Source organism: Tyto alba, unplaced genomic scaffold, assembly GCF_018691265.1.
Source record: "Tyto alba isolate M040663 unplaced genomic scaffold, T.alba_DEE_v4.0 Super-Scaffold_23, whole genome shotgun sequence".
Lineage (NCBI taxonomy): Eukaryota > Metazoa > Chordata > Aves > Strigiformes > Tytonidae > Tyto > Tyto alba.
In genome coordinates this window covers 1,256,613-1,277,921 of record NW_024881297.1, presented here as the reverse complement: position 1 = coordinate 1,277,921, position 21,309 = coordinate 1,256,613, and the positions used below count along the sequence as shown (strand labels likewise).

The 21,309-nt window shown below is 52.3% G+C and overlaps 2 protein-coding genes across 2 annotated transcripts; both read left to right on the top strand.

Annotated features, from left to right (window-relative positions):
• Positions 1-569: 569 nt before the first annotated feature.
• PPP2CB (protein phosphatase 2 catalytic subunit beta) lies at positions 570-14,368 on the top strand. Its single transcript, XM_032992515.2, has 7 exons — positions 570-893; positions 9,139-9,348; positions 9,604-9,777; positions 10,329-10,418; positions 11,917-12,078; positions 12,912-13,030; positions 13,620-14,368. The coding sequence occupies exons 1-7, from the start codon at positions 792-794 to the stop codon at positions 13,690-13,692; spliced, it is 930 nt and encodes a 309-aa protein (XP_032848406.2). The 5' UTR covers positions 570-791; the 3' UTR covers positions 13,693-14,368.
• A 180-nt stretch (positions 14,369-14,548) lies between these two features.
• Positions 14,549-19,604, top strand: GSR (glutathione-disulfide reductase). The gene is made up of 13 exons (XM_042796610.1): positions 14,549-14,688; positions 15,462-15,488; positions 15,732-15,820; positions 16,118-16,187; positions 16,345-16,492; positions 16,615-16,669; positions 16,777-16,876; positions 17,372-17,458; positions 17,635-17,796; positions 18,015-18,126; positions 18,211-18,342; positions 18,495-18,628; positions 18,841-19,604. The coding sequence occupies exons 1-13, from the start codon at positions 14,557-14,559 to the stop codon at positions 18,988-18,990; spliced, it is 1,398 nt and encodes a 465-aa protein (XP_042652544.1). The 5' UTR covers positions 14,549-14,556; the 3' UTR covers positions 18,991-19,604.
• The last annotated feature ends 1,705 nt before the right edge of the window (positions 19,605-21,309 follow it).

Sequence of the window (21,309 nt, the reverse complement as noted above, 5' to 3'; positions counted from 1 at the left end):
GCCTGGCATCTTCAAAGTCCTGGCAGAAGGGAAAAACGAAGAGAAATCCCCCCAAAACACCGCCACGACTTTGAAAGCTGGGTCAACGCCCTCACGCAAACCGGCAGATTGTTGGAAGCCCCGGCCTGGGGTGAAGAGCTAGATTTAAGTTGGGCAGCCATGGGTGGCTGCTTCACCCCATGGGGTGCCTCTGTTTTGTTGTTTGGTTGTTTTTTTTTTTTAAGTTTTCCTTCTCAGAGCAGGAGGCACCGGCGCAGGCAGCGTGGAAATGCACCGTTGGGGGGGGGGGTGTGTGTGTGTTTAGCGGGACTTAAAACCACACACACACACGCTTTTGCGCCGGCCTCTTACAGGGTTTCACCTGCTTTTAGTGATTTATTAGTCCGTTTTGTGTTTCGGTCACTTTGGGCGGCACCGAGCCCCGGCCTCACAGGGCGGCAGCGAGACGCCGCATGCGCAGAGACAACCCCCTCCTCCCTTCCAAGGCCAGCCGGAGGGAATGGCGGGAAGTGCGCTCCGGGTGGGCGTGGCCGGAAGTGCGCAGCGCGGGCCGTGGGCGGGCGGGCGGGCGGGGGGGGGGGCCTGAGGGGGGGGGGTGTGTGTGTCTGTGGGGAGAAGGGAGGGGGCCGGGCCGGGCGGCCATTACGCGCAGCGGGAGCAGGGCCTCGCGTCCCGGTTGTTGCCACCGTTAAGGCCGGCCCCGGGGCTTCGCGGGGCCTCAGCGCGGTGGGGCTCGGCCCGGCTCCCCCCCCGCCCTCCTCCGCCCCGCCCCGGCGGGGAGCGCCGGCGCCATGGAGGAGAAAGGTTTCGCCAAGGAGCTGGATCAGTGGATCGAGCAGCTGAACGAGTGCCGGCAGCTGAGCGAGAGCCAGGTCCGCAGCCTCTGCGAGAAGGTGAGGGCGGGGACCCCTCCCCTCCGCTCTGGGGCCCCCGGGGGCTCCCCGGCCGGTTTGGCCCCGGGTCGGGGCTTGTGGTGGGCCGGGGTGGGGGGGGGCGGGCGAAGCGCACCGAAAATGTCAGGGGGGATGTGTGTGTGTGTGTGTGTGTGAGGGGGGAAGCGGGGTTGCCCCTCCTCGCTGCGAGCCCACCGTGTTCCACGCAGTGTGTCTGGCACCGGGAGCCCTCTTGCTGTGTAGCGGCGGGGTATTCCTGGCGTCAAAAATGCCACGGTGGTAGGATTCTCCTCACGCATAACCGCCCTCCGTAGTATGGTTTTTTTTTTTTTTTTTTTTTTTTTTTTTTTTTTTTTACCTTTTGGGTTTGCCTGGGTTGCAGGGGAGGCTCAGGGGCGGTGTGCGCAGGGGGGAAAAAAAAAAAAAAATCTGTGCTGTCTTTCGGGGGCCTCACGTTGCGCTTCTGCCGTGCGTCTCCTGGTGTGTGGTAGCCACGGACTAAAAAGTCAACCCTAAATCGCCGAGGCAACCTTTTGATGTCCGATGTGTAATCTAGGAAAGCAGAGGGGGATATAAGAGATAAGCTGTAGTGCCGACCTAAACAGAGGCTTACAAGCTGCTGAGGGAGACTAAAATAGAACAAGAAATGGTTGGATAAAGGACACCATCTGCTATTTTGGCCTGTGGTTTGGATAGTCCTTTGGCAAATTCCTATTTGGACTTGTTTAGTGTAGGCTGTCAAGAGCCTACCCCCCCCCCCCCCCCTTTTTTTTTTTTTCCCATCAGGAGACCAATCTTTAGACTTGTGTTGGATTTTATCTGAGAAGTTAAATACCTCTGTGTGAACACTCTCTCAGTAGTGCAATCTGTGATTAAGTTAGGATTTTCTTTGGACTTGGCAAGATGTGACAGTTAAAGAATTCAAATGGTTACAGATGTGGTAACAAAGATTATTCTTTCTATTTGCTTCTTATCTCAGTGACCAGCAGAGACCATTGCTGCGCATCAGGTGGTCCAGAGGAGCTCTCAGCTTCCTTGCCTGGATGGATTGATAATTATCAGGCACAGAGGGTGGAGTAGTTGGTTTGGTGTTCCCTTTAGCATCATATTGCTGATGGTGAACTTGGTTTTGTCACGTTATGACCCATGTGTCTTGCCCAGTTCTCTCAGAAATGGAACGTGTTTTCTGATGCCTGTTCATGGCAACACATTTTGGCCAGTGGCTAAACATCCCAGTGCCAACTTAAGAAGATGCAGCTATTTCCTTCTAACGGGTCTTTGTTAGACTACCGCAGTGATAAGATCTGAAGAGTAGAGAGGGTCCGTGCCACAACCTCATAACATGCCAGGGTGCTCGTTGGAAAGGTAGGAGCTGTTGGAGTGCTACAGGCGCAGAGACTATGCAGAGCTCTGGGTTCTGGTTTCCTGAGAGATGCTTTCACCAGGGGTCATGACGTTTAGCTAGCCCCCACCCAGTTTCTGTTTTCATTCCCCCTTTCCCTTTTTTATCCCATAAATAAGTCTGTTTGTTTTATGACTCTCTCCAGGAGCTCCCTCGGTTCTGAGGGAGTGTGGTGGGACGGACTGGTGCCGCAGCAGAGAGCATCAGCAGTGGCTTGAAGAGTAGATATATCTTCAAGAGTGAGTAAGGGCTCCTTGCGGCTCTTAGTAAAAACTTACTAGCATGATCTGTGCCCTGCTCCAATCATTGCTGGTTGGGAACTGCTGTTCTAACCAGCAAGTTGTTGCAGAACAGCATTGCCCTTCTTCTCCGGCTGTGTTGTTAATGAAAGGAGCTGTGGCTGCTGTGTTTCGAGAAGCTGGAGGACAACACCAACAGATTGTGGCTGTGCATCAGGGCTTACACAGTAAATAGAGAGAGTGGCAGCTCAGCACACCGCGCTGCAGCTGGAGGTGGAGAGGTGTTTGTCATCCAGATGACAGGTAGGAACCCTGAACCTGTGGTGCATGGCGTGAAACAAATGTCATCTGTCACAGCACCTTCTTCTTCAAGGATGCTGGTGACTGATGGAAACAATTTGGGTATGAAGTAAGTACTCTGCGATGCTCTTACTTGGCTTTTTCTTAAGCTTTTGGGGAGTGGTTGGATTACCCAGCTGGGTAGTGGAAAGGAGCTTACAAAAACCTTTGGATGTGCAGACTTGCTTTTGGTGTGAAGTAACCCTGCCAGAAAGCTGGTTGAGTTTGTTTCCTTGGGATAATATGTGGAGAAACCCTTACCAACCTTGTCTCGCTTCTTTGCACTCCCTTTTGTGTAACTGATTTCTAAGAGGCCAAGCACCTGTTGCCTCAGGTTTATGTGTGTGGAAGAGTTTGTTAGTAAAAGAAAAAATTAAAAAATAAATCAAAATAAGGGGAAAAAACCCAAAGAAACAAATTGCAGACTTGCCTGTGTGGGTCATTCTTGTTTTTAATTGTTGGCATAATGGACAATAATGAGGGAAAGATTGAACATAGCTAGGGTTGATGAGGGTATGCCAAATTATTCTGCGTGCTGAAAGTTCTTGAAATTTGCACCTGTAAAAGTCACATTCTGTCTTCACCTGCCCGGTTACAACATCATTTTGGCAACTAATCAGTCTCGTATTCTTCATGAGGTTAATAAGGATGTCATCTCAAGACAACATGAGAACACTTGTTTCCCTTTTCTGCTGGCTAACAAAATGAAATCTAGCTAAAATCTTGCGAACGTTTAAAGGATAATAGAAGGACAAACCATTATGATTACTGCTAGAGCTTGTAGATGTGGGAAATGTTCCAGCGTGTTGGGGAAATCCACGTTGGATGTCTTGCATCTCGTACTACTTCTCTTAACATCATGGTCTTAGACACTCTTTATGGCAGAAGGCTGTTAAAACCTGTTTCCGCTCTCATTAAATAGGCAGTAAAAGTCTAGAGTTTTGCCTTGGATTATGTCTGCAGTTCATCGGAGGTGCCGTGGCAGCTCTCTGGGCTGGTGCTAGCTATATGGAATTGTTAACTCGGGTACTGCTAGCAGGGTAGTGCTGGCTGTATGGAACTGCCTTTAACTTGCACAGCTTGAAACCTGTGTTTCAGGCAGCTGAAGTCAAGCTGAAAGGCCAACAAGTTGGATTCATTTAATAGGAAGCAGTCCTAAGTTTGGACGTGGCAATCTCTGAAATTTTAAAGTTCAAGTCAGGTCAGCAAATCAATTCTGGTGCAGGCGAGGAAGTTGAGAGCCATCCTCCTTATCCCAGGGAAAAGGGTTTTTCACCAAGATAATTAAATGGGATATGAAAGAAGGCATGTAAAAGGCTGTCTCTTAAATTAAGCACAGGCAAGCAACCATCCATAATCGTCTCTTTTTGTACCTTCTTTTTTCTCTCTTTGTTCTTTGGATGTGTGAGAAGGGTTACAGTCTTGTTGCTGTGAGCAGCTTGAGATCTGTTTGTTGTGAAGTGGTGGGAGGAGAAGAATTCTTATCGCTAATGAAGACTTGTATTTCTTGTACAGTTATTGAATGGTAATTGTAATCTGACTCTTCAAACCAAGGAGCAGGAGCCAGTTGATGCTGTAGGGAGTATTGCTGTTACTGGCGCGTACCTGTGATGCTTCCGCCCTCCGAGATCATTTCACCTAAGAATAACTTTAGGAGAACGAGTTAGCAAGCTCTCCTGAACTAATTGGTGAAATTAGTATGAGTGGTGGAGCCAAGTAGCATCCTGGATGCTGTTCAAACCATTAAATTCTGAGTGTTGTGTTGAGTCATGGCCAGGAATATTTCTCTCCAGTGATGACACTCATCCCAGGGTATGCTGGCCCAGGTTCCGCTAGAAGCACGTGTGCACCTTGACAGTCCCCATCACTCTTGAGGCTCCAGGATGTCCTCTGCTGCCTTGTTGGTGAAGGGCAGAACTGCTCCATCCCTCTGTCTTCCATTTCATTTGGGGAGAATCTAGCTGGTTCTTGTCCAGGCCAAGCTGCTTGAGATTCGAATATCCTCAGCATACTTGTTGACATAGTAGTTTAGTCTGCCGTAGCTGATGGAATGATGGTTCAGTTGAATTTTCATCAGAAACTCTGTGGTTGACTTCTTTGATTCCTGAAGTAAGAGAGCCTCTGTGGGTCAAACTGAGCTCGGGGTGCAGTAAATGAATCTTCCAGAAAGAGTTGAGTTGCTGTGCTCTCAAAGGATCTTGTATGCAAAGCAGGTGCTTGGGGTCTTCGGCTTTCTCTAGAGAAAGCACAGTGCTGAAAATCTGCCTCCTGGTTGGGTCGTAATCCCCTCACCCGTGGAATTGGCCTAGACAATTATCACAGGCAAATCTGAACAGCATAATAGTTGATGTGGATTTGATTAAGTCTCTCGCAGAGGGATTAGTCTCCCGGTGATCCTGACGGTAGTCTCAAAGCCGGTGTAACATCTCAGGTTTCGGAGTGGCGTGTTGATGGGTTGTGTTCAAGCCCTGAGACTGCTTGGTTTCCTCTTGTGAGGACAGTGCAGTAGATCAGTGGGATGTGCATTCCCCAGCCTCTTTCTGTGAAGACTGGAGGACTGGACAAAAGATAAGCTCGTGTTGCAGTCTACAGAATCTAAAACTGGGAAAGAGAAGGGAGTTGAGGTGATGGGCAAGCTCACAGCCAACAGTCTATTCTTCAAAGTAATTTTGAGCCCAGGCATGGTAACTGTTGTGCTTAACGGAGGTTTATTTAATAAAAATACTTAAAAGCTGCTTCTGTGTATTCTGACCTGGATATGGTTTTCATTCAAAGCAATTGGGATACATGCTTAGGAAGCTGATAACATCAGTCACCATTTTCTGAAAACAAAGGTAGCTAAAATATGACTTTAAGTCATAGTTATTTAACGGCCTTCTTAAGTAAGTACATGACAATAATGCAGGGCAGCTTACTCGCATCAGAGTTTTTTTATCCTTGTTTTGTAATGGTGCTTTTTTTTTATTTTAAGTCATTTAATTTCAGCGTTAGCTCTGCACAGTGAAATGTGCGAGCAGAGCGCACTGCTTAGTCGCTGCTTTTCTGGGGTGTGTTTAATTATTTTAAAGGTCTTGTTCTGCATTAGAAAGCCACGTGAAAGCAAACTTCTATAGCTCAGCTCCCAAGCCTGATTTGAACCAGCTCTGCAGTGTTAAATCGACAGACTTAATCTATTAATGTGCATATATGTTCATCTAGATACGCATCTAAAATATGCTACATAGTAACATCTGGTAGGCAGCTTAAGAAGCTGCTGTTCTTCAGCTGCTAGCTCTTCCTTTCTCATGAGGGGAGACGTCTAGGTTCTCCTGGTACCAAAATTTCAGGACTTGGGCTGGCCCATCTTCCTAGGATGCATTTAACATGAGTATGTTTGCCCTATTACTGTACAAAAGGAGCTCTTCTCTGCAGCCTGTGCTGCTTTACCTGTGCATGTTCTCAGGATGCGTGCACGGGTTTTCTGGGCAGACCGTAAGAGTGGAGAGTGTTGATGTGACTGAGACACTGGTAAGTATGTATAGTATCTGTACAGTGCCCCAGAGGCTTGAAGTAAGTATATTTATTTTTACACGTCTGGGAAGGGAGCGGTGTGTATGATAAAAAAGGCAGAAAATACCTTGCACCTTTTGTGGTTAGGTTAGCTCCAGCTTACACCGAAACCCTGTCTGTTGCTTTGTGCAACAGTCAGAACACACTGAGCAGCTGTTTTGTGGCTGTGTTTTGTATTTGCCTCTCACAGAGGGCAGGAGCTCTCAAAAGGTGCTATAGATGCTTTTAAACACAATTGTAGTGCTACTGTTGCACTCAGAGACGCAACACGTTCAGCACTTCCCAGTCAGTTCAGAACTGCAAGGTAGACCCCACGTCATCGAGTCCACGTGCAGGACGTGTCTGTGAGGAGCAGGGTCACATCCCTCAGGTTACGTACCGTGCAGGGGGCACGCTGGACGCTGTCCAAGCCCTTGACTGCTTGGGTTTTAGTTATTCTTCCTGAATATGCACTTTTCCTAAACGAGGCCAGGCAACTAACTTTTGGATGTGAAGACAGGCGTCTTGGGGGAGCCCACCGAGGATGTCCTCAGTAAGCAGCTTCTTCCTAGCAGCTGCAGGTGGGAGCCGCATCATCCCGAGCTAAGGGACTTGGCAAAGAATAGCCAGATCATGGCCTGCTGGTGGCTCTTCAGCGCAGCTGATCTTTTATCCCTTTTGTCCAGATCGGACCGAGCCTATCTGTGAGTGTTCTCTGTGCCTCAGATGTGCCTGGAGCGCTGACCTGCATCAGTTGATAAGCTGGAGGTAGCAAAACAAGCGTGATATTTGGTAATGATAATAAGGTAATGCAGATAGGCTACATTACATGGCTGTAATTAGCAGAGGAACTGCTGGGTGTAGAGGAAGGGATGACTAAATACAGGGATGCTGTCCCTCCATCTGTGGTCATTTTGTTGCCAGCTGGGTACAGCCAGGGAAGCTGGTTGTGGCTCCGTATGTTTAAATTGCCTCTGACTTTGCTTTTCCAGTTGTATGTGACCTGCCTTTAGAAGCTGTTAAACTGTTGTGCTTGGAAGAGGATTGGAAATGTGGCAGGCAAAAAGTGCCCTGTGTGAGAGAAGTGCCTCTCACATATGCCGTGATGTTCTGTGCCAGGTTAGTAAAGCGAACCTTAGGAGTACTTGTTTTCCTCGGTAGCTTACAAGAGGAAGAAGTCTGCCCCTCTGCAAGGGAAATGGATTTGTCAGTATCCATGTGTTCTGGGAGCGTGTGGAGAAGGTTCCCTTTCCTGCCATACGGTTCCAGTTGTCTCGTACTCGCCGCGCTGCAGTCTGAAAGCGTGGTGCCTCCAGAGAGCTGGGGCAGCCCCGGCACTGGCGCTCATGTTGGTTGTTGTTTGGCAGAGTAACACGGCTCGGCTCATCTGGTGCCGTACCGGTTGCCCAGCATTTCTGCCAGATGAGCTGCTTGATCACGTGCAGCCTTCCTTAACATCATCTCTGCTCAGCGATCACGCAATGAGCTGCCTTTGTTGAGAGGGAACGAACATGCTGTTCTCGGTGCCATTTCCACGGCACTGACCCAATGCTGCAAAATCCTGGTCTTGGGAGAGCACTTGAGGTTTATGGGTGTGCGGCGAAGGGGGGAAGCCTGAGCGATCCCAGAGGAGGAAGGCAGCGAGGAATCGCTGTCGGTGCTGGCAGGAGAGTTGTTCCAGCCTGCTGCGGTGTTGCCAGTGGAGGTGGCAGGGCAAATGGTTCCACGTGGCTGCGTGGGATTGAGAGCAATCCCTTGAGCAACTGAGACAGTAGAGTACAACGTGGCAGGAGGGAGTCTGCGTGCAAGTGCGTTGTTGCAAGTCAGGTCATTTCTGTCAGAAGTCTAGGAGGCCATAGTTTTTCTACTAGTGTAAGTATCAAATAATATCTGGCTTTGTGTGCTTTTGCAAATCAAGTTGCTAAAAAAAGATGTAATAGTTGCTTGAGTGGCACGCTCTATCTCCTTGGGAATTGCTACCCTTACAGCAGGCAACAAGAGTATTGACTAATCTCTGTTCATATGAGTTTCGCACTGAGCTCTTGCTGACAGGACATGGGATGGCTTGCAATACCGAGGGGACAGCTGTGGTTCTTGAGGTAAAAGCTTCTAGGTATCATGAAACTGAATAGCACTTGGCTTTGGCAGTCAGGGTGCTGAGTGCTGCGGTAGTTCACGTAGCTGAGATGAACAGACCTGAGCTGTGTTGAACAAGTAGATGGAGAAATCTATCAAAACCCGTGTGTTTTAAAAAAAAATAATTCAGTTATGCGTTAGAAGATAATGTCCGCCTGTGATGCTAATGAAGCTTACTGGAATAGGGTTTCATCTCATCTGCCCTTGAGAAATGTTTGAAAGAAGCACAGGATTCCTGGGTGAACCCCAGCGGTGATGGAATTTGTATATCCAGTGCAAGTCTTGAAGTTCACATTGCTTCATTTCAGGGGAAGCTTTGAATTAACTTTTAGTTACTACTTTTAATTTGTTTGTCAGTGCTTGTGGTACAATAAAGGGGTTAATGACCTGACCTCACAGTAGCAAACCTGCTTGTCTTTGTGCACAGGGATTTGTGAAGTGCACTTTGTCTTTGCTTACCCAACAAACTGTTTTTTCCAGTGGTCACCTTGAACTACTGGAGTAAAACCAGTTTTTCAGTGTGAACGCAGTGGAATAACATCTGTACCTGCTTATGGAGGAACTTCTTACCTTGTTGTCCTAAATGTGTTTTTCTTGCTAGGCTAAGGAAATCCTTACGAAAGAATCAAATGTACAAGAGGTACGTTGCCCCGTCACTGTCTGTGGGGATGTCCACGGTCAATTCCACGACCTTATGGAACTCTTTAGAATTGGTGGAAAATCACCAGACACAAATTACCTGTTCATGGGAGACTACGTGGACAGAGGCTATTACTCGGTGGAAACGGTGACTCTTCTAGTAGCGTTGAAGGTATGGTTTGACAGCTTTTCTGCAGCAGCCTTGGGCAAAACCCGTGCTCTCTGGGGGGTTTTGAAAGAATTGCTCTTCCCAGTGATGCTGCCATTGGCTTGAGCCAGACGGTTGTAAACTGAAATCTGTTAATGGCCACGTGCTATCGTGTAACAGAGCTGAATGCTTGGCTGCTGTTTGAAATACTCTGGTACTGTTTCTTTCCACATTCATGATACAAGTCTCGTGTTAAAGAAAAGTTTTCTTTGTCAATAGGTGCGTTACCCAGAACGCATTACAATACTGAGGGGCAATCATGAAAGCAGACAAATTACACAAGTGTATGGCTTTTATGACGAATGTCTGCGAAAGTATGGCAACGCCAATGTCTGGAAGTATTTCACAGATCTGTTTGATTATCTTCCGCTTACAGCTCTAGTAGATGGCCAGGTAAGCCTTGAATAAAGAAAATGCTCCATTTCATGAAGTTATGAAGACTGTACTATCTGTCCTGTAAATGAAGATTTTCAACGAAGCTCCCTTGGCTCGTGATCCAAATTTTTTTTAAAGCCCATGTACTTACTGTGGGTTTGGGGAAGAATTTAGTGGGGTGTTAATACAAGTTGACGGTGTGGGAAGGCTTTTGATTCTGCTGCAGAAGGAATGGCAGGTTATTGCGTGTATGGTTCATTTTAAATGACTGCTGAACAAGTGGGGGATCCCCTTGTGATACATTAGATGCAAGTTGAGTTTTGGCCGTGAGGCATGATGTCCTTAAAATGGAAGGCATGGTATCTTTGCTGTTGTTCTGATCTCTCTGTGCAAGGTGCAGCCTTTTAGTTTTGTTCCCTTGGGCGGGAATTAAATTTGATTTCCCTGCTGCGAGCGTGAGATGGCTGTAATAGTAAAAGAATGATAACAGAGTTAAAACCAGCTATTTCTGCGATCGGTCTTCCTATAACAATATGCACTGAACGGAATGCTCTTTTTTTCCGGAACAGATATTCTGTCTCCACGGTGGCCTCTCTCCATCCATAGATACACTGGATCATATCAGGGCTCTGGACCGCCTGCAGGAAGTTCCACATGAGGTAACAGGAAAGCAAATGCATTGTAAACGTAGATATCTGTTGGTGGAAAATGCAGTTTCACATTGAAATCCATTTAAGCAGTGCGACACGCGGTTACACAGCAGACTATTGCCTTTCCAACAGTTTGAGCAGGTGAACGTGCATTTGGGGAAAACACAAGTCAACATGCTTTGATGACAGCAATCTACAGAAGGAGAGCTATGGGGTTTTCACAGCTGTTTTTCACAGAATCGCGGGATTTTTTGTCTGTCACACTGACTCCAAAAAATAGTATTTTGCAGGGGAGGGTGTTTACTGCCTTCAGCCTCACCACAGACTTGCTTGTGAACAGACAGCTGCCACGTTGAGACCATGTTGTGTCACCTTCTTTACTCCCCAGCCAATCCTTTCTTCTGTGGCGGGTCACCTTGTTCATCACTTTGTGGGGGCCTGAGAGCAGGACTGAAGAAACCGCCTTCTGAGCTCCCAGGGTAGTAAAAGGCTCTTCTGTGTTGGAGTGGCTGGGGTTCACAAATGGACTTGAAGGTTCCCTGATTAAGACGAGCTGCTTGTCCTACAGCCTCTTTGGTTTAACGGGAAGAACAATGCAGCGCGGTCTGCCAAAGCCTTCCAAAAACCTGAAATGAGCTGTGTAAATTGCTCCCAGAATTGGGGAACTAGCTGGGATGTCTACCCGTAGCTAGGTGTCATGATGATATTGTTGCTCTGGGGTTTTCCCACTCCTGTGCTGCGTATCCATATGCTGAAATCTGGCTGTCCTGAGGATCTCCACATGCAGTCAGTGCCATCTCTACCCCAGAGCTCAGGTCGGCGGGTAGGAAACAGCCACAGGCTTGGATAAATACCGGAGTGTCTTTGCTGCCCCTTAGTAGCTCAGCAAGAAAAGCCGCTGAGCTTCATATGTGACGGTCGGAAGATGTACACTGGGGATATTTTTGAATATGTCAAGTCCAGCAATGGGCTGTTTAGGAGAGGAGGTTAAATACCCTGCCAGAAGGGCAGCTGGAGGCTTAGTGTCAATCTCTGCAACTGTTACTTCATAGTCTCCTACAGGTTGTTTCTCTTCCTTTAATTCATTGTGACTTGGCTGGCACCAGCGAACCCATTATGTATCCTTGGACCTGCGTACCGGCTCACGTGGCCTTTTTTTATTATACTGGGAGAGTCAAGAGTAAGGATGTGGATCTGCTCTCCGTGTTTTTGCGTGTCTGACTGGTTGAAGTGGTAAATGTATGTGTGAAAGAGGAGGTGGGAACCGTTTTCTGGTTACGTGGAGTCCTTTCTCAGTCAGCTGTGTATGTATTAATTTCTTTGGGAAGGGTGCTGACTGATAAAATGAGTAACTAGGCGATACTGTGTGTGTTAAATAAACTCATGTGCCTTGTGCAGAGCAGGACATGCTGTCAGTCTTCTTACTGTAAATAAAGTATATTCTGAAAGTGGCTTTTTATAACAATCTTGCTAGTGATCTAATGAAGAACACTTAATCTTTTTCAAGGGTCCTATGTGTGATCTGTTATGGTCGGATCCAGATGATCGTGGTGGCTGGGGTATATCTCCACGTGGTGCTGGCTACACGTTTGGGCAAGATATTTCTGAAACATTTAACCATGCCAATGGTCTCACACTGGTCTCCCGTGCTCACCAACTTGTCATGGAGGTAGGGCAAGCACTCTGCTAGATGGGGCTAACAAAACATAGACCTGCTGCTGATGGGTTTGCATAAGCTGACACCTAAACGTTACGTAGGTAAATCCAAAGAGGGACTTTATTTGTGTGAAAACAACGAGCAACCTAGAACGATATGCTTTGACCTGTGATGTAAATAAGGGGATGTTCTGCCTCCCTCCCCACCCTCAACTAAGTTGCCAGAGGAACCCTGTCACACCCTATTTGTGGATCTAATAATCTCCTTACACGCCGATCACTCTACTTAAACTGCTGCTGCGTTGAGCAGGCTGTCCTGTAATACTCGGCAGTCAGATGTGACAGGCATTAAGCCATAATTTTGGCTGTCGATAGGCTATTCTTGTGTGTCTCGCTGGAAAAATGCCAGGTGGGTCATTGGAGCAGATGTATTTTTAAAATCTAGTTCAGGTAGATCCCTTCAGTAGTACTGTGCATCAGAAGTTGCTCACATCCAGCAGGCAAACTCTCAGTTGTGGTGGATGAAAGTTGAAGGCATACCTGAAAATCTCGAGGTTTCTTTGTGCTGCAATCCATGATTTGTACGCAAAAACGGTTAAACGCGTGAGTGACAAATGGCTGATCTCTGTGTAGAGTGGTTGAAGCAGTTTTTGCTGGGTAACTACCTCTCGCTCTTGCGGTAGAGTACTTCTTCTAGAAGGAAACGAAGTCAGTTGGAAATACTTACGAGAAGTCTACAGTTTCACAAATGCCTTGGATCATTTCAGGCCTGAAGAGGAACTTCAGATGGGCTGAGGTTTGAGGCTTAACAGAGACCTTTTTTTTCCTCTTTTTTTTTTCTGGCAGGGTTATAATTGGTGCCACGACCGAAATGTGGTTACCATTTTCAGTGCGCCCAATTACTGTTACCGTTGTGGGAACCAGGCTGCTATCATGGAACTAGATGACACTTTAAAATATTCCTTGTGAGTAACCTGGCACGGGCTGTTCCCTCTCCCTAACTGTGCTGCACTGTGGGGAATGTCTGATCCTTTCCAAAGAGGTCTTTTTGTGAAAAGCTGGCTCAAACCACTCTGGAATTAGCGTTGTGTGCTCTACCTGCAAGAGTACCTAAAAATAAGTAGTGAGTTAAGCTCCTAAAAGCTTCTCTTGGGTACTGCATTATCTCCTCTTCCTGGCTGTCTGGAGAGTTGCTACTTCTGCATTTTCTTAATCCCTCTGTTGCCCAAGCTTGTTGGAGAGAGTAAAGACAGATTGATTGACATATTTATTTTCATTTTTGGTGGCGCTAGGCTTTGTAAAGATGGGTGAGGGAGCCTGAATTTTGCGTTCAGCTGAGCTCACGTGCAGGGAGCGATGAGCTGCTGAAGTGCTGACTGCTGGGTCGTTGTCACTCTGTAAACAAATTCTTGTTTTGCGACCTGGAACATTTTATGTGGGAGCAGCTGGGATGGGTAAAGCAGTAGCAGGTGGAGAGCAAGTCTAGTATTTATTGTGGCGTTGGGAAATACCTTGTGGAGGGGGTGGAAAATGATCCCTTTTTCTTTCCTGCAGCCTCCAGTTTGACCCAGCACCTCGTCGTGGAGAGCCTCATGTTACCCGTCGTACCCCAGACTACTTCCTATAAACCTCTCCTAACCTTTGTAGAAGGAAGTACACCTGGCGTTTTAAAGAGCAACAATATTTACACGTTTCTGTAAGAAATCAGGGTTCGTCTCAACTTTAAAATCCCCATCATGGACCAAAATGTGCCATACAGAGGACAAAGAGCGTTCAGCACAACTTGAGACTGAATTCCTTACAACACTATATATATATAAATATGTATCTCCTATACCCATCAGTCCAACGGTCAGTTTGCCTGCTGTATTTGTAGTCATTGTTTTTCTTCTGGACTGTTCAGAGAGGAAAAGGTAACTCTAATAACACTTCCATCTCCTTTGATGCTTCTTTGTAAATTTTTAGTTCTAGTGTTCAACTGGCATGAAGTAGGGTTTATTTCCGAGGGAAATGCACACCGCTCTTTTATTTTATTGAAAGACCGATCGACTTAACTGGAGAGAGGAGGCAATTCCTGCTTGGGAGTACGTTGTCATAACACGGATAAAAAGCGTTCCCTTGTTAGCCCGGTTCCCCCATCTGTGTTGGTCCCGCATATGATTTTTTTTTTATTTGTTTGTTTGTTTGTTTGTTTTCCTTTTCTTCCGTTCTTTTCCCTCTCCCCTCTGTATATTTGTCCTGGAAGTGCTTGCAAACCCTCCTCGCTGTACCCGAACCAATAAACTCGCCATGGTCAGCCCCAACCCCCGGTGTTGTGGTTGGGGGAGGGGCGGGGCGGGGCGGGGAGGGGAGGGGCGGGGCGGGGAGGGGCGGGGAGGGGCGGGGAGGGGCGGGGCGGGGAGGGGCGGGGCGGGGAGGGGCGGGGCGGGGCGGAGCAGGGAGGGGCGGGGCGGGGCGGGGCGGGGCGGGGCGGCCCCCCCAGCCCTCGGCCATGGCGGCGGCCGCCGCGTACGAGCTGCTGGTGCTGGGCGCGGGGTCGGGGGGGCTGGCGGGGGCCCGCCGGGCAGCGGAGCTGGGAGCCCACGTCGCCTTGGTGGAACCCAGCCGCTTCGGGGGCACCTGCGTGAGTCCCGGGGGGGGGGGGTACCCACGCCGCGCGGGGGGTGTGGGGGGTGTGGTGTGGTGTGTGTGGACCCCCCGGGCTCACCCCAGTCCCCCCCCCCCCCCCCCCCAATTCCTACGGCGCCATCCCAGCCTGGCGCAAGGACTTGCCTTGTCAGGCCGAGCTCGGTGGAAGCGGGAAGGCTCCGATTCCCCTCTCCCCTGGGGGGGTGCTGGCGTGTTTTGTCTGTTTTCAGGCTGGTGGGAGGGTGCCGCTGAGTCCCGGGTCAGTGCAGCAAGAGGGTTAACTCAGTTACCCCCGCAAAGCAGAGCCCGCGGGCACGGCGAGCCGGTGGCAAGCAATAAAACCAACTTGTTCCTCAAACAAGCCGGGGACAGGCTCTGGCTCTACAGTTCAAGTGCTTTTCCCCGAAAGAGTTGCCGTGCTAACACTGGAAGTGCAGGAAAGGGATGGCAGATGCTTTTCTCCTAGAAAATCTCTTTTTAATTATTAATGAAAAAAAAAAAAAAAAACAACAAACAACCTACCCTTGCATTTGACGAATCTGCACCTTCCATATTCTTCAAGGAAGTGAAAGAAAACAGGCAAACCACAAGCCCTTTAGGCACTGACGGTGGTTACAGCTCTTTTTTTGCCAGAAACCTGTAATCCTGCCTTTATTTTCCTGGGCAGAGAGCTGGGATTTGGTACCGGCCTGACGTGGGGTGCTCTCCAGAGCATCACCTTCAAAAAATTAAGCCTTAACACTGAGATTTGCTCTTATTTCCTCCCAGGTCAATGTTGGGTGCGTGCCAAAGAAGGTAAGGGTGCTTTCACTCCCTGACCGTGGGTTAGGTCTGGTGGGGGGGGGCTCTGAGCCATCAAAATGCCACGAAGGGCTCAGACCCGTGTCCCGTGGGCTGCTCCGGGCAGAGGCGAGGTATCAAGAAGCACAGAACTTTTTCTGTTTGTTTGTTTGTTTGTTTCCTTCCCCCCCCCCCCCCCCCCCCCCCCCCAAATCAAACCGATCTTCCCGAGCCGATTCTTGCGGTTTGTGCGGGCAGGTGATGTGGAACGCAGCGGCCCATGCCGAGTTCGCCCACGATCACGCCGACTACGGCTTCGAAACGCCCGGCGTCAAGTTCAACTGGAGGTAAGCGTGGAAAGAGCCGCCGGGGAGCGAACATCTCCCTGTGCGTGTCCTGTGGGGGCAGGATTCCTGACGGATCTTGGAAAAGAGGGGTGGCAAACCGGCCGCGGGAAGGCACGCGGAAAGAGGGACCCTAAAAACCTCGCGCCGGTGGGGAAGGCTGCTGCCAGCTGGGTAACTCGTGTCTGCTTTGTTTCGTGGCGTGGGTGCCACCTACCAAAGGGATCGAACTTTTCTGCGGCCGAGCTCTGCGGGCTCCTTGGCTCACGGTGAGGGTAAGCCCCCCCCGCTCTCTTGCAGAACCATTAAGGAGAAGCGCGATGCTTACGTGAGGCGCCTGAACGAGATCTATGAGAACAATTTAAAGAAGGTGAGGCTGTGTTAATTCTGCGAGCCGAGCGGGGAAGTGAGCATCTGCTGGTTTTCTGGCCGCTTTTCCAGCCTTTAATGGATGTCCTCTAACTGTGGAAACCCTGTCTCTATTAGCTGGCTCTCGCTGTTAATTGCTTAACTGTTAATCCCTTAAGGCTCGCATCGATGTCATTCGGGGCTACGGCAAGTTCACCGCCGATCCCGAGCCTACCATCGAGGTGAACAAGAAAAAGTATACAGCTCCTCACATCCTTATAGCCACGGGTGGGCACCCGGCCATCCCTCCTGACAGCGAAATTCCCGGTGAGCCTGACAAAATTCCCCGGGCTGCTTGAAGGGAGGTCTGCCAAAGCAAAGCGGGTTTGGGGAGGTGGAGGTGGGAAACGGGGGCTGCCGAGGGGTGCGAAAAGGGCTCTGCTTTGCAGGTGCCAGCCTGGGGATGACCAGCGATGGCTTCTTCGAGCTGGAGGAGCTGCCCAGGTAAAGTGGGGCTCACCCACAGCCCCCCCCCCCCCCCCCCAAAAAGCCACTGCCATCACCACCGCCGGCTCGGCGTGCCGGCACGCAGCATCGTCGCTTCTCCGCAGGCGCAGCGTTATCGTCGGTGCTGGCTACATCGCGGTGGAAATCGCGGGGATCCTTTCCACCCTGGGCTCCAAGTCATCCCTCCTGATCCGGCAGGACAAGGTAGTGCCACCGGGCTGTCCCCAGCCCAGCTTCCCACCCAGCTGCTGCCGGGGTTTTCTGGTCATCGGCTCCCGTGAGTTGGTAAAGGAGGGTGCGGGTTGGCGCAAGCTCAGGAGGGTGGAAATGGCGATGAGGTGAGGAGGGGGCTGCGGTGGGGGAAGATGGGGCGAGGTGGAGAGCGTAGGCGTGCTGCCAGGAGGATTTTGGCAGCACCAAGCCATACGCCTGGCATTTCTGCAACCGGGCGTGCCGCCACACCCGCTTCCCGTTTCCTTGAGCCTTGTTTTCAAGTCGCGACTTGAAAAACAAACAAAAAAGAATATTGAAAGGAAAAAAAACAAACAGAGGAGAACTTTACCATTTAACAAGAAGCACCCCAAACCCCTCTGAGCCAGAGTGGGGCGCGGGCGCAGGGAAATGCTGGCGGAGGGGGCTGCCAGACAGCGCCTTCGCCTACGGACCCTCCTCTGACGGGGTTGGTGGGTCCCTGCCCAGGTCCTGAGGACCTTCGACTCCATGATCAGCTCAAACTGCACCCAGGAGCTGGAGAACACCGGGGTGGACGTCTGGAAGCACACTCAGGTACGGGCACGCAGAGCAGCCCTGCGGCTTGTCCCATCCTTCCTGGAGAGGCAGGGCTGGGGGAAAGCCGGCGTGTTGGGCTGGTCCCCGGTCCTGCGGTGCGGCCGCCGTCGCCTGTTGCAAGGCAAATGCTGTCAGCGTCTTCTCTCCCCGTGGCTCCTGTTGTTCCCCCCCAGGTCAAGATGGTCGCCAAGTCCCCTCGTGGGCTGCTGGATGTGACGGTGACCTCCTCGGCGCCTGGCCACAAGCCGACGGAGGGAGTGATCCGGGATGTGGACTGCCTGCTGTGGGCCGTGGGGCGGGAGCCCAACACCAAGGAGCTGTGCCTGGACCGAGTGGTGAGATGGCAGCACGTCCCTTCCACGGTGGTTTGAGGATGCCTGGGGGGTCTCCAGGAGTCCCACAGATCTCTGGAGCCTGCCGCAGGATGGTGTTCCCACCATGCCCCCTACCAGCTGGGAACAGGGCGGCCACCGGCACGGGTCCCCCAGGGGCTTTGGGGGATCCCATCTCTCCCGGGACGCGTGCCGAGGCGGCTGCCCGTTTCCCATGGCAGGGCGTGCAAGTGGATGCCAAGGGCCACGTGGTGGTGGATGAATACCAGAACACCACCAGGAAAGGGGTCTACGCCGTCGGGGACGTCTGCGGGAGAGCTCTCCTCACCCCAGGTACCCTGGCCGTGCAGCCCTCCCCTCCCCAGCCCCTCGGTGCCGCGCCGTGCCGCCGCTCAGGCTCCACATCCCTCCCCGCAGTGGCCATCGCGGCTGGCAGAAAGCTGGCCCACAGGCTCTTCGAGGGCAAGCAGGACTCCCGGCTGGACTACTGTAACATCCCCACCGTCGTCTTCAGCCACCCGCCCATCGGCACTGTGGGCCTCACTGAAGGTGGGTGAGGAGGCTGGGGACGTTGTGGCTCAGAGCTGCGGGTTTGGTGCTCAAGGGAACGATCCGATCTCCGTCAAGGGGTCTGGGCCTTGCAAAACGTGCTTTGACTCCTCCTTTATGCCTCGACCCACGTGCCGTGTCTTCTGCTGCAGATGAAGCCGTGGCGGCGCACGGGAGGGAGAACGTGAAGATCTACAGCACGTCCTTCACCCCCTTGTACCACGCTGTCACCCAGAGGAAGGTTAAGTGCGTCATGAAGCTGGTGTGCGCTGGCAAGGAGGAGAAGGTGCGTGGAGGGGACTTGGGGGGGACAGCTGGGTGCTGCAGGGGGGGTGGCAGAGACTGTGGCTGGCTGTCATCTTGCCCCCGCATAGTCGGCTCTGACCTGTTCAGACCAGCTCTTGGGCTGGGATCCAGCTCCCCCGGCACCAAGCCCAGTGTTCAGACGGGATTTCGCCAGTGCTGGGTCCCATCCGGCCTCTTGCTTCTTCCCCAAAGGTGGTGGGATTGCACATGCAAGGGCTGGGCTGCGACGAAATGCTGCAGGGCTTTGCCGTGGCCGTCAAAATGGGGGCCACCAAAGCCGACCTGGACAACACCGTTGCCATTCACCCCACTTCTGCTGAAGAGCTGGTGACGCTGCGCTGAGGCGGTGGGCGCAGGCAGCCCCAGGGACGGCAGCTGCAGCTGGGGAAAGATGTTTTCTATGTCTTCAAAAATGCCTTAACGTCAGGCGGTTGCTTGGAGAGAGTGTCTTTAAAATCAGCGTGGCTTGCTTTGGGGCAGGAAAAAAATACAGAGATGCTGGCAGGCCTCTGCCTTTTGCTTTATGGTGCCTGTCACCCACTGTGCCCCACTGCCGAGGGTGGTGGCACGGGCCCTTGTCGTGGTTTGGGGGAAAGCTGCCGGTGGCCAGGCTCCTTCTCTACCATCCGTGACGCCAGGGCTGCGCGGGGCAGGACAGTTGGGTGCTGGGGGTACTCGTGGGTGCTGGAGTAGCCCGGGCGGGCTCTGTCCTCCGCCGCAGGCTTGCGGAGGGGGTGCATCAGCTGCATCCCAGGGACTCCCAGATCCCTGCCACTGCCCCATCGCTGTCGGCCCTTCGTGGCCGCGGCTCTCAAGCTCTCAAAGCTCAAGGCAGCTGGAAGCAGCCGAGGGCAAAACTGGGCCGAGAGCCCTGGGGCACAGCACCGGTGCTGGCTGATGAACTGCTGGCTTTGGCTTTGCTTTTGCTAGAAATAAATAGTTTGCGGGAAATCAAAGTATCTCTGAGGTCGAAAAGTCCCTGCCAGGGAAGGAGGAGGCTGGTGCTGGGCTGGGGCATCGCCATCCCGGACAGCCAAAGCGCAGCAGGCAGGAAAACCCCATCAGCATGTGTTTAAAGAGTGTATCGGACTTGTAGGGACTCCAGAACAAGCAAGAGCCCCAATATCACTGGTATTCACAGTTATCCATGTTAGGCTTTGAAAGAATACTGGTTTGCAAGGCTCATCGCTAACTGAAGCCCACAAGATTTCCTCTGGGCTTGCTACAGATCCTCAGGCCCATTAGAGGAGTCATTTTGAGTTAATTCATAGTTAATGGCTCCATCTGAATTAGAGTGACTTTACCCTCTCAGTCAATACGCTGTACTGGCATTTTGTCAGTAGTTTTTCTTTTTTTGTTTTAAATTACAATTTTGGTCGCTTGATTTTAAGACATATTTTAGAATATTTGTGAGATTTGTCTTGTACTTCATAGCCAGAGAAAGTATCAGTGTCTAAAAAAAGAAAGGCAGGGGCTGGGTGTAGGCAGAAGGCTCCTTTTTGGAGGAAATTGGGGGGAAAAAAAAAAAAATAACAGAGGAAAGCTGTTCCCCAGGGCATCCGCGGGAGATCACATCCCCTGGGGTCAGGACCTGGGAGGGGACGGAGAGGAGCGACACTTGTGCTGCCCGAACACCGGGGCTGCCGGTCTGAGGGCTGGAAGGGGCCGAGAGGAGTTGGGGAGTGGGGTGTCCCCCGGGCAGGGATGCTCTGGAGCGGGGAGCCCCGGGTATGGAGGGGGAAGGGGGACTCGGAGAGCCCCCGGTCCGCCCTGCTCTCGGGGAAACCCAGAAGCCCCGAGCGGGTCTGGGAGCGGTGAGCCTGACTTAGCCGGGGGGGCAAACGGGGACCGAGCACCGGGTCTCCTCCCGCCCCGGCCTCGGTGCTACCGGGGGGCGGGCGGGCGCTAGGACCCAGCAGCCGAGGGAGCGCCCCGCATCGCTGACCACGCCCCGTTCCGTAGTCACGGCTCCGCATCACGCCCCCCCGGCGAGACGGGGCCGCAGTGCGCCTGCGCGGGGCGGGGCCAGGGGGAGGCCCGGCTCCCGGCGGCCGCCATCTTGGCGGCCTGTCCTATCCCGGCGGCGCCGGGAGCGGAGCTCCGGAACGGCGGCGGCCGCGGCGGCCCGGCCCGGCCCGGCCCGGCCCGGGTGAGGAGGGTCGGCCGGCCGGCCGAGGGGCCGGGGCGGTTACCAGGCTGAGGGCGGGGCGGGGGGGCCGGCCCACCCGGCGCGCGGGTTTCCCCTCAGCGGGAGCGGGGCCGGGGAGCCGGGAAGGAGCCCGGGGGGAGGGGGAGCCCGGGGGGTTTTTGGGGCGCAGCGGCAGAGCCGAGGGGCTGCCCGGCTCACCGCCCGGCGCAGCGGGGGCTGCGGCCCGAAGTGCGTGTGCTCGGTCCCCGAGAGCGGAGGGGAAGTCCTGCGCCTGTTGGCCTCGGAAACGGGGCGAGCGGGTGGGTGTGGGGGGCTCCCGGGGGGGGGGGAGCGGCAGGAGCGGGCGGTGCGGGAGGGGGTGGGCGGGTGCGTGGGCCCCCCCCCCCCCCCCGAGGCGTGGGGCCGGCGTGCACCAGGCCGGGTTAAACGTCTGAGACGGACAGATGGGCTCTGGGGAGAAAGGTGCTTTGCGGGGGGTCGGGGGGTGCCCGACCACCCACTCGTGACTGAAC

Bases quoted from the DNA above. Each gene is read 5' to 3' on its own strand.
- PPP2CB (XM_032992515.2), top strand. From the start codon at position 792: ATGGAGGAGAAAGGTTTCGCCAAGGAGCTGGATCAGTGGATCGAGCAG. The intron at 9,349-9,603 runs GTATGGTTTGAC...CTTTGTCAATAG, and splicing joins CTCTTCTAGTAGCGTTGAAG to GTGCGTTACCCAGAACGCAT. The intron at 10,419-11,916 runs GTAACAGGAAAG...ATCTTTTTCAAG, and splicing joins TGCAGGAAGTTCCACATGAG to GGTCCTATGTGTGATCTGTT.
- GSR (XM_042796610.1), top strand. From the start codon at position 14,557: ATGGCGGCGGCCGCCGCGTACGAGCTGCTGGTGCTGGGCGCGGGGTCG. The intron at 16,670-16,776 runs GTAAAGTGGGGC...GCTTCTCCGCAG, and splicing joins GAGCTGGAGGAGCTGCCCAG to GCGCAGCGTTATCGTCGGTG. The intron at 18,127-18,210 runs GTACCCTGGCCG...CCCTCCCCGCAG, and splicing joins GAGAGCTCTCCTCACCCCAG to TGGCCATCGCGGCTGGCAGA.